Source organism: Coenobita brevimanus, chromosome 98 (genome assembly GCF_032717465.1).
Source record: "Coenobita brevimanus isolate Jiangsu-jjx chromosome 98, ASM3271746v2, whole genome shotgun sequence".
NCBI classification, from domain to species: Eukaryota; Metazoa; Arthropoda; class Malacostraca; order Decapoda; family Coenobitidae; genus Coenobita; species Coenobita brevimanus.
In genome coordinates this window covers 28,821,113-28,837,301 of record NC_137051.1, presented here as the reverse complement: position 1 = coordinate 28,837,301, position 16,189 = coordinate 28,821,113, and the positions used below count along the sequence as shown (strand labels likewise).

The following is a 16,189-nucleotide window of genomic DNA, read 5'->3' as shown; positions in this document are numbered from 1 at the left end:
GCTCTAGAAGAATGGTGGCCGTCTCCAACAGCAGCTACAATACAGAACGACCAGAAAGGATGCTAGAGATGAAGGCACAGATAGAAGGAGAGAAACCGTAAGAGGGGAAGTTTGGAAATTAAAGATTTATGCCAGACTCGATCGAAAGCCTCTGAGATGTCACGTGCAATGCCAAAGCTTTCGCCAAAGTCTCAAAAGGAGGATGACTAGGAGTCTGAAAGGCAGATGAGAAGATCGCCTGTGGAGCGACCCTGGCGTAACCCATACTGACGATCAGAGAGAAGGTTGTAATGGGAAAGATGCTTAATTTTTTTTAAATACTCTCCAAAACTTTTGAAAAACGCGATGTTAAAGCATATTGTTCGAATTTAGAGGGATGGGAATGTTCACTCGTCTTTGGGACAGGCTGAATGAGAGCAAACTTCCAGCAACAAGGAAAGGTTCAAGTTGATAGACAGGGGCGAAATAATTTACCTACGCATAGTGTAAGGGCAGTTCTTGTGGAAAACAGGAGGGACCATCAAGCCCATATGCCTTGTTATTACTGAGGCCTAGGATGGCAGAAAATACATCCATTGAAGAGAAATTTTAATATCAGCCATGAGGAAGTCAGAGGGGGAAGTGATGGAAGAACAGCACCGGAATCGTCTAGGGTGGATTTATTGCAAGTTTCACACCGGAACAGGCCTACGCGATTTTCTGACCATTCCATAATCTATGCCTATTTCAGCCACAGCCACATTGCAGGGTACGATTCTTGTTGTGACTCTGATGCACAAATGTTTGGTTTTGTAATGACACCTGTGTTTTATAAATACAAGACTCTGGAAGGTGTGTGTGTGTGTGTGTGTGTGTGTGTGTGTGTGTGTGTGTGTGTGTGTGTGTGTGTGTGTGTGTGTGTGTGTGTGTGTGTGTGTGTGTGTGTGTGTGTGTGTGTGTGTGTGTGTGTGTGTGTGTGTGTGTGTGTGTGTGTGTGTGTGTGTGTGTGCGCGCGCGCAACTGTATCAGCACAAGTTCGGTCGCATCACAACAGTACATAATCAATGCCATCTCCTCCTAGAGCCGAATAAACCTCACAAGCGGTGCTCAGTGTGGGTAGCAGTGCCAAGACGCGTTTCTCTGGCAAAGTTTTCAATCTGGCCAGGACAATGAAACTCCACGGGTGGTGTATTACAAACGCTCTCTCTCTCTCTCTCTCTCTCTCTCTCTCACACACACACACACACATAGTCCTTCCCCTTGATTTTCTTCCTCTGCAGTCCCCCCGTCCCTCTTTCTCACCTCATCTTCGCCCTCCTACACTCTTCTATTTGCAGTCTGTCAATCCTTTTCCTCTGCATCCACTTCCTCCTCACTCTTTCTGTCACTCTCTCTCGCTATCATCATCTCTCTTTCAGGCACTCTCTCCCCTCCCACTTCTCTCTCTCTCTCTCTCTCTCTCTCTCTCTCTCCTTGCCTCTTTTTCAGCCACTCTCTTCCCCCTACCTTTCCTCTCTGTCGGTCACTTCTTCTCCCCCCTCTCTTTCACCTTCTCCCCCTCCTCTCTCTTTTATTCTCTCCCACTCCATTCTAATACTCTCTTCCTCTCCTCTCTTTCTCACCTTCTCCTCTTCTCTCTTTCTCACCCTCTCCTCTCCTCTCTTTCCCAGTCCCTCTCTTTTCCGTCCCCGTCCCCTCTCTTTCAGTCACTCTCTTTCTCCTCCTGCTCTCTTCCTGGGCGGCCTCTCTCCCACTCACTCTCTTTAAGCCTCCTTCACCTCCTTGTTTGCACTCATTCCCCAGTTTTCTTTGCTCGACACCGTTCCTTCCATTTTATCTTTTTCTTTTTACATCCTCTCTGTGTAATCTTTATTCTGTTTTGCACTCTTTTCTTTATTTCTGGAGTTCCTCTCTCTCTCTCTCTCTCTCTCTCTCTCTCTCTCTCTCTCTCTCATTCTTTTTTTCCAGTCTCTCCCACTGTCTGTATCCTTTTATTGATTTTCAGTTCTCCCCCGTTCTCCTCATTCACTCTCCCATTCTTTTTTTTCCAGTGTCCTTTCATTCCCCTCTCCTCCAGTTTTCTCAGCCTCTTTCTTTACCTCCTCCCCCCGCCCCCCTCCGCCTCCCCCTCCTCTCCCATAATGCAGGTCAGGGCCGCAGGAGAGCCGCCCTGGCAAACTGGGTCACACTCACCCCGCCCCACGCCACCCCACCTGGCTACACACACACGGTCCTACAAACTCCTTCACCTGTCGCTTGATCTAGCTTCATCCCTCCCTTTGAACATCTTTTCCTATCCTAACCCAACCCAACCCAACCCAACCCAACCCAACGTCACTTCAGCTCACCCAAGTTACCCTGATCTTGCCTTACCCAGCTATATCCAAACCAACACGATCTAATCTAACCCAACCAATCTCCCTTAAAACGTATATTCACTCTTGATCTTTCATTTTCTCTTCCTAAAATACCCTACCCCACTCTACCCTAATCTAACCCTCCCGCCCCGAGCGCTGGTGTTACACATCAAGGCTCCTGCTCTGTTATAAACTCACCTCATTTGTAGGTCGAACTACTTTTCGCAGCTACACATTCTGGGATCGCATTCCCTCGGCCCAACTACTGTGACGGGAAGGACGCAGAGGTACGCAGTCCCTGCCATCGCCTCAATTTCCCTTACAGTACTTTCCTCCTCGTCTCTTACCCAGCTTTGACCCTAACCTAAACTAAGAACTTCCAACTTGTTTTCTTTCTCTTTTCTTTTTTTCCTTGATACTGATTTACCCCTCTCTATGAGCCACACTGAACCAAACCAAACCTCGGCCACTGCTGTAGCAGACGTCAGGGTGACATGGTGGGGGATCACACAGTCCTATCCGTTGACTCTCTTTCCCTTCAAATACTTCCCGTCAATTGGACCCAGGTCATATCAATTCTACAGTTCCAGTCATATCCACTCAGGTTTTCTTACATCCACTCTTGCCATTTTAGTTCATTTTAATCACACTCTAACGGAAGTAGATAATCTGATGCCAAACTCTGGTAACTCAGGTACCTTAAGACTTTTCAGGTCACTTCAGGTCCATCAAGTCAAGTCGGGTGAGTAAAGACCGATTCAGTTCATATCTATAACTGTATGAGGTAAAAACAAGTACAGATGTACTGAAAGCAGGAGCAACACAGCCCTGATATGGAGCTTCATTAAATTCTATGGGAACTGAGCACCACGTTTCCGAAAAAAAATCAAGAAAGCCGGCCAACCCTGGACCTAAAGATGCTCTCGCGTCTAAAAAATCAGCCAAAGTGATGAAATGGTTTTTGAGATACGACATTTCAGGTTTTCCAGGATTGGGTATGGAGAATGAAAATGTGGTGGAGAGCGCTGAGTTAGTGGCGGCAGATGGTTATGCCAAGTTGCCAAGGGAAGGATATGCTGTTGTGAAGACTGTTATACCGCAGGAAAGCCAGCGAGTGAGGGAGGGGGGAGGGGTTGGGGGAGTGGAAAGGGTTGGGTGGGACGGACTAAGATGGTGGTGGATGACGGGGCAGAAGAGGACGGGTACATACAACGTAAACCGGTGCTGTATGAGACGCAGTACAAACAATGGCAACACATTTCTCTTAAAGCCCCGTGCTGGAGGAGGGGGTAAATAAGGTGAGGCTGGTGGAGAGGAGTGGATGGGACTGGCAGGGATATGATGAGTGGTGGAGCAGAGCGGTTGTACGACACCCCATGAAGGTCGGTGCTGTGGGATGGCCGGTTCGGGTGTGACCAAGGACTCTTTTTCACATATTTCTCTCAGAAGCTCCGTGCTGAGGGACAGAAAAATAGTCAGGTGGGTGGAAATGGGTGGGCTGGGCGGGTGGTGGTGGTGGTGGTGGTGGTGGAAGTGGGCTTTGTTGACTGGCCAGTTAAGGCTTGGTGGTTTCATTAATCACACTTTATTTAAGAACAAGAAAATAAGCAGCGTTGCCATCATAGAGTCACCTGGCGATTCACGACGCAGGTAAAACTCTTGGACAGGACTGACATTATTTCCTTTCCGTGTAAGACATCACTGGCGGGGGAGTGGTGTTGCTGGGTGTGGTGTGCCCGCCTCCACTCACACCACGCCACTCAGGGAACTATAACACCTGCCCTCAAGGAAACTACCTCCATTTTTTTTAACGCTCTTTACATTATATATCCCAACTTCTGGCGTGACGCTGTTCATGCACCCAAATTTATTAACTTTTTTACTACCAAGACTTCTTTATTTTGCTACTTCCAGACTATTTTACAACCACAAAACACCAGTGGAAGTGAAGGCGTTAATATGAGATCAAACACTATTCCCGATACCGACCACACGACTGCCACCACCACCACCGTCTCCAAGTACACCCACCCTGACCTTTCCGCCTTAACACCATCACTTCACCTTTACCAGTGGTAGAAAACCTTTGTGATATCAGTGTGTGTGTGTGTGTGTGTGTGTGTGTGTGTGTGTGTGTGTGTGTGTGTGTGTGTGTGTGTGTGTGTGTGTGTGTGTGTGTGTGTGTGTGTGTGTGTGTGTGTGTGTGTGCGCGCGCGTGTGTGCGCGCGCGCGTAGTCTACTGCACCACACAGACTCAAGCTTCCTTCCCTTCGTTCCCAAGTGGGGAAAGTTATCTGGCCAGGCTGAAATGTCAAGTAAGGGTGCAACACAAACTCATCCTCTCTCTCCATATCCCGATCCTGCCGCTTCTTTCTTTTTCTCCATCTCTATTTTATCTTCCTATCTTTTCTACCCTCCATCCTCCGTCCCCTTCCCTCATTACTTCCTTTCACATTGCTCTCGCCCTTTTTTTCTCTCTCCCCCTTCTCTTCTTTTTCTATCTTCCTTCTCCCCCCCCTCATCTTTTTCTTTCCTGTCCATCTCCCATTCCCATCTTCCTTCCTTACTTCTCCCTTTTCATATTCTTCCTGTCTCTTCCTCTCCGAGTACGTGTCTTCTTCTCTGCCCCTTCTTCCTTCCCACTCCTCTTTCACGTCTGCTTCCCTCTCCCTCTCTGAAGCATAATGTTTTTTGCACTGAAAACATGGAATACACGACCTCAGAAAGACATCATTAAAATGTTGCCTTTATGTTTCCTTTCCTTGCAGTTTAAGGCAATGAAGAACATGATTTGCATTCGTCCTTCAGTATGAAATTTCCATAGCTTTATTATTTACATTTTTTAAAGTGCTGCATGACAATTCTCACTATTTCCTGCCTGCTTCGGCTGGTGGGATTGGTGGGTGGGTGGGGGGGCCTTCCTGCTTTTCAATCCTTATCTCAAACTCATAATGGTGGTACTGTACATACGTTACAACCTACCCTGTAACATACAATCTCGAAATGACCAATAGATCTCTGATCCGTTATACTCCTCCTCAATCATCCTCTCCTTCCTCTGCTCCTTTCCTGGTGTCCCTATTCCGCTGCCTATATAATACCATTAAGTGTTAGTGTGGGAGTCTAGCGTGGTTGGTGAGGGTGTATGAGTGAGGTGATGTGTGTGAGACTGTGGTGGTGTGTGGTGCAGCCAGCAGTACCGCACACTGTAAATCAATGCCGCGGGCTTGGGGTTACACCACTACACCCTTACAGGATACTTGCACCTTCACGCCTATTACGTGTTTTTATTTATATTTACAGACAAGCTGATTCAAGTTAAGAGAATATGCTAGCAATGCAAGAGTTATTAATGGCTGTATCTAACCTCTCCAGTTAAAAAAAAAATCTCATGATCAAAATAAATTATTTAACAGAAATAATAAAACATTAGAATAATAAAGAACAGTCACCGGACTGAAGTGTTTAATAGCTTCATCAGAAGGCAGACACTTATTTACTTTGGCTACCACCAAACTTATATATTAGTTAATAAAGATCTCTCGGACTTGCTGGGATAACTTTTGAGTTTGGAGATGTTTTTCCTAAATTAAATATAATGATCTCGCGTTAGCCTAAATATGCGTGAAAAAGATGACCTCGGACTGAAGCGGTCTCATCTTTACTGAACCATCAAACGATCTTGATTTATACTAAACATTTTTTATTTGACAATCTGTGCTTTCATCTATCTTTACCCAATGACTCATAAACAAAAACGTGGATTTCGCCAGGCTTGCTGTGCTGGCGTCCACGACACTGCAGTGGTTTTCTATAGGTACCGCAGCCAACCTACCCTCCAATCAACGTGCTCTTTATGTTCTGCCAGGAATGTGATAAATCTGTTCGTCTTGCTAAAAACATCTGTATCCGGTTTAAGTGCAGTGATCTTTCTAATCCTGGCTCTTCCCGCATTCCTTCTTTCCCACTCACGCGGATCTGTTGCTGTCTATTTTTTTACACCTCTAACTCCATTCTAAACTGAGCTGGTTCCATGTCCTCCCATTCTAACTTTTTCATGCCTGTTAAAACATTCAGGCTCCTATGACACTTTCTCAGATGAATAAAATATTTTGACATGCCGGAACAGAATGCAATATTCTTCCAGTCATGAGCGTTAATAAAATTTTTCCACGCCTTACATTTTGCCTTCTCTTGCCTCAGTACTATTCTAGCATATGGTTCTAATACTTCTTGTTATATTCAGCGTCACCCCATCCTCCTATCACATCGTCCTAATCTCTCATAAGCCCTTTCCTCAACACGATCGACAACCACAGCGACACCACACACCCTCGCGCACCTCAATCCCAGTATCACGCTAACTCTCAATCTATCCTCACACATCCTTTATTACTAGCACTAAAGTTTTTTATTATCTTCAACATCATACATAAACAATATCTTTCACAGTCTTTCTCTGTTCGCGTCATTTTTCTTCCAAGTTCATAATTGCTATAAATCTTATACTTTTTTTTTTATTTCAAGAATTCTTCACTACTTGCCACGCTGTAAATACTTGCTTCAAACATTCCCTACGACACAAGGCACGACCCTGTTCATCACCCGGCATGCACTCTTGGGATCTGTCCTACTCAACATAAACGTACAAAATAACACACACGTATTTTTCAAAAGTTTTACGGCACATTACACAAACTCTTTTTATTTATTCTTAACCACTTCAGGCCGAGGACATATTTTTTTCATAACTGCTACTACAAGACGATATTTCAGTTTACGACAGCCCTCTGGTCATGATGGCACTTAAAACAATTCCATTTCGACAATACGTATCCTTAGCTGAATACTAATCATCTGAAGCCAGCAAAAACGCAATGAAAATACGTGACCGGCTGAAATGGCCAAAGAAACCATCAATGTTATTTTCCACCCTGCCCGTCCCAGTCCAACTCATCCAGGGTTTCAGGCACATTTTCTGCAACAGTTCAATACACTCAATTCTTATTCTTGCCTACCCTCATCATCGCCTGCCATTCCATTCCTCAACCCTCTCACCGCCGCCGCTTCTCTCCTGCCATCAGTATATTCCCACACACTTCTTTTCTCCTCCTTTGTGCACCAACCTGCTCAATCTATTTTATTACCAGTTATATATCCTATGCATATATTTATGCATTTACTACCGATTTATCTTTTTACATAATTTACTGTAATAATTTTATTATCTATTTATATAGCTATGAGAAGCTATTTTGCATACTTCTGAACCATTTCCATCTATCTATCTACAGCCAGACGCATCAACCGCTGAAGGGGTGGCCACGAACTAATCGCCTCCATACCACCCTGCCCTCTACTATTAGGATACCCTCTCTCCAATTCACACCCCCGTCTCTCATCTATCTAGGCTATAAACCTCAAATTTTCATCTCATCCTCAGTTTATCCCTCCCCCTCTTCACCTAACTCATATACACTCTTCAAGTCAGTCTTCTCCATAGTCCATATTCTCCATAGTAAAAATCATCTCAGAGTATTTCTCCTACCGCATTCAGTCACATCCATATTCACACCACAACGTTCCTTCACTCCCTCATTTGTCTGTCTCTCCATGCACCGCCACATGCTCTTCTCAAGTAACTCATCTTTCTCCTGTTCTTACTCGTGTCGTTCCGACAGGGTTCAGGGTTGACTTCCATACCTTAGAGTGGGGATCATAGTCATGCGGTGGCTACAGTACTTCCATAATCACTTCCCAGTTCCACATCAATGCCTTCAGTGAACCAGCAACCTTTCTTCCCCGCTGTACCCTTTCATGCACTTTAGTCTCTAAACTGCCATTCGTAATCATCACACCACTTAGATATTTGAAGGCATTCACATACTCCCTTTCTTGACCATCCAATCTCATTATGCATTCTGTGACTTCATTTCTTTGTAAAACCATAACTTTACTCTTCGTTGCGTTCACTTTTACCTTTCGTTCCTTACATATACTTCCAATTAATTCACCAAGCCATGCAACTTCCATGCATCTTCACTTAACAATGAAGTATCATCGGCAAACAACAAAACAAGCAGTTTTCAAGTTACCCTATCCTCTCTCACTAAGGACACTCCAGCATCCACTGCCCTACACTGTATCTCTTTTATAACGTCATAATATACAGTATATATGTATGTGTGTGTGGGGGGGGGGCTGAACAACCTTGAAGCATGACATTTAAGTACCGTACCTATTTGTCGATTTCACTCTTTTATTTTACTCTCTATTTCCATTACGCTATATATCTGCCTTAAAACATTTACATTTCATTAATGCATTTTTGACCATATTTATAATGTTTTACTGATTATTCATGACTGTCCAGCTCCATATTTGGCTTTTTATTCATGAATAACAACAGCAACAACTACAACAAAGAACAACAACAACAACAAAAATAATAATACTAATTCATTTCATTCATCCAATCCTGTACTGCCCCATGAGGGGCACAGGAGCCAGGGGCTTGGCAAGTTGGTCCTGACATTTAAGATAAGAGTGACCAGCCTCACTCATCCCTGAGTGGCATTACTTGAGCAACAAACCCCAACCACCCTTTGAATATAAACCTGCCCAGGTTCAATCCGATTGCAGCGCCTTAATTACCCACTAAACCACCTGGCGCCACAATCTGATTATATTGTTACCACCCAGCGTAGTAAATGGTTTCCTGGTGTACAGAAAATCATTTGGCTTGTCACTCAGTGTAGTGTCACCCGCAGATTGAAGGAAGAAGAAAGAATGATGGAAAGAAAGACAGAAGAGGAAGGAAGGAAAGAAGGAAGGAAGAGAGGTAAAGGCAGTCACCGAGAGCAGCACAACAATAACAACATAACAATAATAATAATAATAATAATAAGAGTAATAATAATAATAATAATAATAATAATAATAAAAATGATGATAACGATGATGCATGGACAACTAAATTAAGTTTTTTTTTCCACAAGCAGTGCTGAAAATGTAACGGTCGTGGTTGTGGGTGGGAGGTGTAGCCGAAGCCCAATACAAATCAGGGTTCAGTGTTTACAGCCACGCGCCGAATCCCTCACTGCATCCACGGTGCTCACAACACCCGCATTCTTGTGGGGTAACCAGATTTTATACCAACGTCTTCCTTGCCAGTCCTTGTTACACACGGCACGTACGCATTCCCATCTACGGTATTTGTGCAATCTAGGTCGATAACATGGCGTCCAATCCGATGGCGTTGTTTGTGTTGTATTCTTGTTATCTCTACATGATTTCATTAATTTTGGAAGGATACGTAATACTGAAACGGTTAAATCTAATCAATCCAAGTCGAAGTCTCACATAACATAAATGAAATAGTTTGGAAATAGCAAAAATAAAGATGATGTCACTGGATTCCACACCTTGAGATGGTATTCCACACAACAGTAAGAAGTAATATGCGTAATAAATCGCTAAGGAAGATGTTCAAAGAAGCCTTCTTACACCTACGCGAGTACAACTCCACGCCTTTGTCATCTCCATACAACCCAACTTCCTCCTGCACCTTCATTCCACCCAACCTTTACTGTACTGCTCCTTATTCTTCCATTTCAGTCTCCGATCTCTCAGGCCTTATTCCCCCATCAACGTTGCTTCTGTACACTGTCCCCAATATCCATCTACCTCTAGTTCTCATTCAATCAACTTCGCTTCAGTATACTCTAATAAAGTTCTATCTCATTTTCAGTTGCTTTTCATTCTATCAACTTCTCTCCTTTACACTCTCCCTGATGTACTTCCATCTCTTCCTAAATCTTCCTCCCCTCACATTCCCACCAACATCCTTTCTCTAAGCATGCTAGCTGATGTGGAACGACTGTTAGCTAGTTACAGCATACAATCCCTGCTATACATTTTTTAAAAATTATTCCTTGTCCTTGTCCAAACTTGGTTTCTACTCTCTTCTGCTTCCTTCCACCTCGTTCACAGTGCCCATATCCTTGCCGTATCATGAAACCCGCAATCCAGTTTAACTCACGGCATTTCAATGAGGTCTTTGTACGACTGTTCTTCCATGTTCGACAGTTATTTAAGTCAGAAGGCACTTTTCAAGCCGAAGGGGTCACATATACCTAAACCTGAACTCACCTCCTTCATTACTAAGATGCTCTCCAAAGTTGAATCGTCTGGCTGCGGCAAGAGTACACTACAAAACTAATGTCCTCGGGCGAAAGCAGTTAACCTGTGACCCCATGCGTGTGACCAGCCGGGGTGAATCAATCGTCAGTGAGGCGGTTAAAGAAAAGAAAAAAAAATCGTTTGACCGACTAAGAGTGAATAGCTCATCACCCCAGCCTGGGTAGGACAGGAATGGAGGGACGGGAGGGGGGAGGGGAGGAAAGCGAGGGAGCTGGGTGTCAATGTGGCTCTGTTGGTTTGATACGCTACTGGCCTCGTCTGGGGATGCTTTTGACATGCGTACAACCCCACAGATTACCACCGAGATTGTGGGGTAGACACTCAAGCTAATGCCAGTCCATGCCACTCAAATAACCAAACCTACACCACATGGCTGCCTCTTACCATTGTCTTCTGTTTCATTATCTGTGCCTTGTATCTGTCCTACCTTCCTAACCTCCCCTATAACTTTACCCTTTAGGAGGAGCGCGACCATTTATACAGTAGTCCAGCACTGCCTACCATATCACCTTTTGTTTCACAGTATGTGCTTTGATACTATCCTCAGTAGCAACGAACTGAGAATATGTCGTTTTTAACACCCCATTCTTTACATAAACCAGTGCACTGCAACCAAGACAGCAGAGAATATGGACAAAGAAACGAACAAAGAAAATAGACAACAAATAAAGAAAAAAGAAAAAAAGACAAAGAAGACAGCAAAGAAAATTAATAAAGAACAAGACAAAGAAAACGGACAACGAAATGAGAAAAAAAATGGATAAGACAAAGAAACTGGACGAAAAAAACAAAGCAAGTGAACAAAGGACATCAGAACCACAAGAACAAAGCCCCAGAACACACGAGAAGAAAGGTGCGCAGGGAATACTGACAAAAAACCAGTACCAAAATCAGAGTGAAAGAAAGCATAAAATATTGCCAGATATTCCTAGAAGCCACCGGGCCAAATTAAAGGGGAACTAAATTAAGTAAATGTGATTGAAACTCCTCGGTCTGGGACACTGAAGGATAGGCAGGGTGAGGGTGAGGTAGGAAGTAAGGGTGAGGCAGTGAGAGTGTGGGTGAGGTAGGTAAGGTAAGGCAAGGGTGAGGCAGTGAGAGTGTGGGTGAGGCAGGAAGGGTTAGGGTGAGACAGTGAGGGTGTGGGTGAGGTGGGTAAGGTAAGGGTGAGACAGGAAGGGTTAGAATGAGGCGAGAACAAAGAAAGTGAAGGCGGGGAGAATCAGGATAGGGCAAGGAGTGTAGGAGGGGAGGGAGGTGATGGGGGAGTGAAGGTAAAGGTGAGGCATGGGGAGGGGGGGGGGAGGAAAGTGAGGACACAGGAGATGGGGATGGAAGAAATGGGGAAAGACAGGAGAGAGTGGGGAGGAAGAACGAGGAGGGGGGAGCGGAAGAGGATGGAAGGAATGGTGGGTGACGAAGAGAATGATGGAAGGAATGGTGGGTGACGAAGAGAATGATGGAAGGAATGGTGGGTGACGAAGAGAATGATGGAAGGAATGGTGGGTGACGAAGAGAATGATGGAAGGAATGGTGGGTGACGAAGAGAATGATGGAAGGAATGGTGGGTGACGAAGAGAAGTGATGAGAGACTGGAGAGGGAGTGGGATGGAAAAATGGAAAGGGAGGGGATGAGAATGGAAGGAATGTGGAAGGGAAACTGAGAAATGGAGTGGCATGGGTGGGTGACGGTGTGACAGTGTATGGGAATGAGAAAAGGAATGGGAACGAAATGGCATGCAGAGACGGAAGGAAAGAAGAGAGGAAGGGGAGTGAGAAGATGAGTGGAGGACGAGGGAGTGGTAGAAGAGTGAGGAAGGAGAATGCGTAGGGGAGACGGGGAGGAGAGGAGAGTGTGGGTGGGGGTGAGGGGGGTAAGAGAGGGCACAAAGGATACACTGACACCCACACGTGCCACGGACATGTGAGAGGGGAGGAGGGGGAGGTGGTGCTGGGGAGAGGAGAGGAGGAGGAAGAAGAAAGAGGGGAAAGGGAGAAAAAATGAGAAAGCGGGGAGGGAGAAAAAATGAGAAAGAAGGTAAGGAGAAAAAATGAGAAGGAGAGAGTGGGGATGGAGAGAAAGAGAGGAAGGTGAGGATAAGAAACATGGTAAAAGGGTAAGTAGACAAGGGAAGGCAGCAAAAGAAGTGGAAGTAGAGGAGAAGGAAGGAAGAAGGGAGGGCGAAGGAAAGGAGAGAGAATGAAGGGATGTGGGAAGTATCCAGTGATTAGTATTGCACTGTATGTCATTTTGATAGAAATATGCTAATTTGCTTTTGTTTTTTATCTATCTGACTTTTCCCACAAGCTGTATTTCTCGTCTTTTATCAGAGCTGTAAGTAGTCTGGCTGGGTTTATTTGCATACACAGGAGGTTGTTATGGGAAAGCCTGCACGAGTCTATAGTGTGGTGTGAAGCGGTCCTGAGTTTATGAGCTGATACCCTGGCCTTAATTTCTCTTTCTATAGTTTGTTATAATTTACACTGTCCTCTGGTGTAACCTCAAAGGCTTTCCTCTAAGTATTCGAAAATTGACAATCGATGTTACAGTTACAGTCTCTTTTCTGGCCGTCTCTTCTTAAGCATTTCATTTCTCTTCGGGGGGTGCCTTCTGAACGCTTAACGGTTTTTCGGGTCTTTGTATTCATCTGCTACTTTCTTAACGGTGTGCTATCAATGTCTGTCAAGCTATGTTTTGCTTTCTCAAGGAATGGGGTGGGAGAGGAGAGAGGGGGGAGAGAGGACATGTGGGGAGAGGAGGAGACGAAGTAGATGAAAGAAATGACTAACAGAAGTGGAAGAACAGGAAGAGGAGAAAAGGAACGGTTAGAGGAGAAGCAGAAGGGGAAGAGGGATGTAGAAGAGAAGAATGACGGCAGTAGAAGAAGAGGAAGAGGGGAAGAGGAATATAATGGGGAAAGTAAAAGAGGAAGAGAGCAGAGAAATGGAGAGAAGGCAGGAAAAAGATAAGGGATGAGGACAGAGAGTGGGAAGGACAGAGGGAAAGGAGGAGGAGGAGAAGAAAAGTAGGAAAAAAGGAAGATGAGGACAAAGAAAGAGGGGGTAAAAAAAGAAGAGCGAGAGAGGAAATTGGAAAAGACGAGGGGAGGGGAGGGAAGAAGGGGAGAGAAGAAAAGAAAAGGGAAGAAGATAAGGACATGCGGGGTGCGAAGACGAGAGGAAGATGGAATAACAGAGATGAGGAAGGCAGGGAAGAAAGGGCAGTGGTACACGAAGACAGACAGGGAGGGGGGAGGGGGGAGGGGGAGCTGAAGGCAGATAAGAGGGGGAGATGGAGCAGCTGAAGCAGGAGGTGGGGGGAGGGGAAGGGAGAACAGGGCCAGGGAGAGGAGAGGGAGAACACGGACAAAGGGAGAAGAAGACGAAAGGAGGAGGTGAGGAAATGGATGGAGGGCTAAAAGGAAGAAGGAGGGGAAATGTGTAAGAGGTAGGGGAGTGGAAGGGAGCCGGATAAAGAAATGAAATGAAAAGATGGAAGGAGAGAACGAAGAGGTGTGGAGGGAAAAAATGGTTGAGAGAGAGAGAGAGAGAGAGAGAGAGAGAGAGAGACTCCTGACGACGTTGCCTTAGCATGTGTGAGGCGATAAGAAAGAGTGGATCATCAAACACATAACCTCATTAGCCTGTACAACTGATGAGATAAACAGTTGATAGATGGACCAGAGAACGCCACTCCCTGCTGCATCTTAAATTACTTTACTGCAATTTATTCAACTTTTCATTTCGCTATTTGAGAATAATTTTGTTACTGGTATATCTGTCAGGCGATACAATATTGTTGATGTTATTGGTGTATTACTATTATCATGATCATCAGTAGTAGTAGTAGCAGTAGTATATCATCATCGTTACTACTGCTACCACTCATCCTTTGTTGTTATAGCTATCTTCGCTATTATTCATGAGTATTCTATTTAGATGCATTGCTATTTACGCAGGTGAAGAGTTTACCTGCAGTTCATAATTACAAAGTCTTTCGTGCACCTGCCTTATTTTCCTAACAAAGAAACTCGTCCTGTGCTTTGTCTCTGTTACGTATTTATCGCCACCATCACTCCCTTTGTTCTTTGTTCCCCGTGTTCTTAAAGCCCGTGTTATCCTACCTTCCTTTGTTCATTGTTACCTGTACTGTACCGCATTACGGGCTGTGGTATGTACTGGTGATTTTTTAGTTAGAGTTTTTTTCTGCATAGTCGTGGTGTTTTGTGTGTGATTATATGTGTGCGATATGTGTGCTTTGGTCTCTCTCTCTCTCTCTCTCTCTCTCTCTCTCTCTCTCTCTCTCTCTCACACACACACACACACACACACATACACAGGTGACGGGAGGGTGGAAGTTTATCTCAACTGACCTCCACCAACATTTTCTTACTGCCCAGGACTCCAGCATATCATTGTTACTACGGTTTACCCAGGCAGAAGCGTGGGGAAAAAGGCGGCGGCTAAGATTAATGGCCAGTGACGTCATGAAGAGCACTAAAGTAGATATTAAAGCCTTGTAAAGTTGTGATTTTTTTTGCCCAGACACAGACACACAGTTATTGAGTTTATAGTTAAGGACCATTACTTTAGGCTATAAGGCACTGGGGTTCAGAAGTCCTTGCTCAAATATCTCAGGAATCGAACCCGGGACTTTTACAGGTGTTGGTTAAGTAGTAGATGAGAGGGAAGGCAAGGGGGCGGAGGAAGCAGAAGAAAGGGGGAGGATGAGTTTGAGTACGACCAAGCTGAAGAGCTGAGAGGGACTGAGACAAGAGAGAAGCGTTGGTGGCACAAAAACAAGAGTTGTACAATGTACAGGGGGTACGTACAGTACACTGCGCCCCAGACATGGAACAGCTTGTGTGTTGAAAGGAACGGCTCTGCCTGCTAATGTGAGGAAGACAAAAATTCTGACTGCCTCATGGGTTACTAACTATGCATTGAACGATCACAAAGGCAGATGCAACAAAGGGTTAAAGATATCGGTAAAGCTGACTCAGCAGTCCCCGCAACACACAAGAACTGACAACAATGGCGGTGCCCTATATGTCCCACTCCGAAAATACTGCTAGCATGGAGCTGTGTGTGGTGGGTGTGTGTGCTGTACTCACCAAACAGGCTGTATACAACGCCGAAGACGAGGAACATGGCTGAGATGACAGCGGTGGCCACGTGGTAGTCGTAGTCCAGGGTGCGACACCGCTCCTCCCAGGACACGTTGCCCCTGGGGCCCTGCCCGGCCTCCTCCGCCGCCCACCACGGGTAGTCGTACCCAAACCCGCCCCCGGGGTCGTCGCCCCCGAGCCACGACATCCTGAGGGGTACAAAGTTCAGTGTGGCTGCAGCTACAAGACTCACTCAAGGTTATATATATATCTGTGTACCTGTACTACCAAATTAAGTATGGGATGGGGAAGGCAAGCACCTAATTTACTACGGTCAAATGTGGGGACAGGAAATAGCTAGACTGCATAAGTGATCAGCACCGAAGTGGAAAAGGCAAACTTTCATCATGTATCAACAGAAGTATAAAAAAAGGGGGTTTGCCTTGTCTTTTGCGATCTCTCATTTAAAGATACGGCCGACAGTCATTGGTAAACCCCTTCAACCCAAGGAAATCATTGTTAGTTTTGCCCTCTTCAGTCGAC

At 45.1% G+C, this 16,189-nt stretch overlaps 1 protein-coding gene across 1 annotated transcript in view; it reads right to left on the bottom strand.

Annotated features, from left to right (window-relative positions):
• Positions 1-15,854, bottom strand: part of LOC145414099 (transmembrane protein 198) — a 112,870-nt gene extending 97,016 nt beyond the window's left edge. The window contains exon 1 of the mRNA XM_080283658.1: positions 15,653-15,854. Within this exon, the coding sequence (XP_080139784.1) occupies positions 15,653-15,854 (202 nt within the window). The remainder of the gene's footprint in view (positions 1-15,652) is intronic.
• Positions 15,855-16,189: the final 335 nt, after the last annotated feature.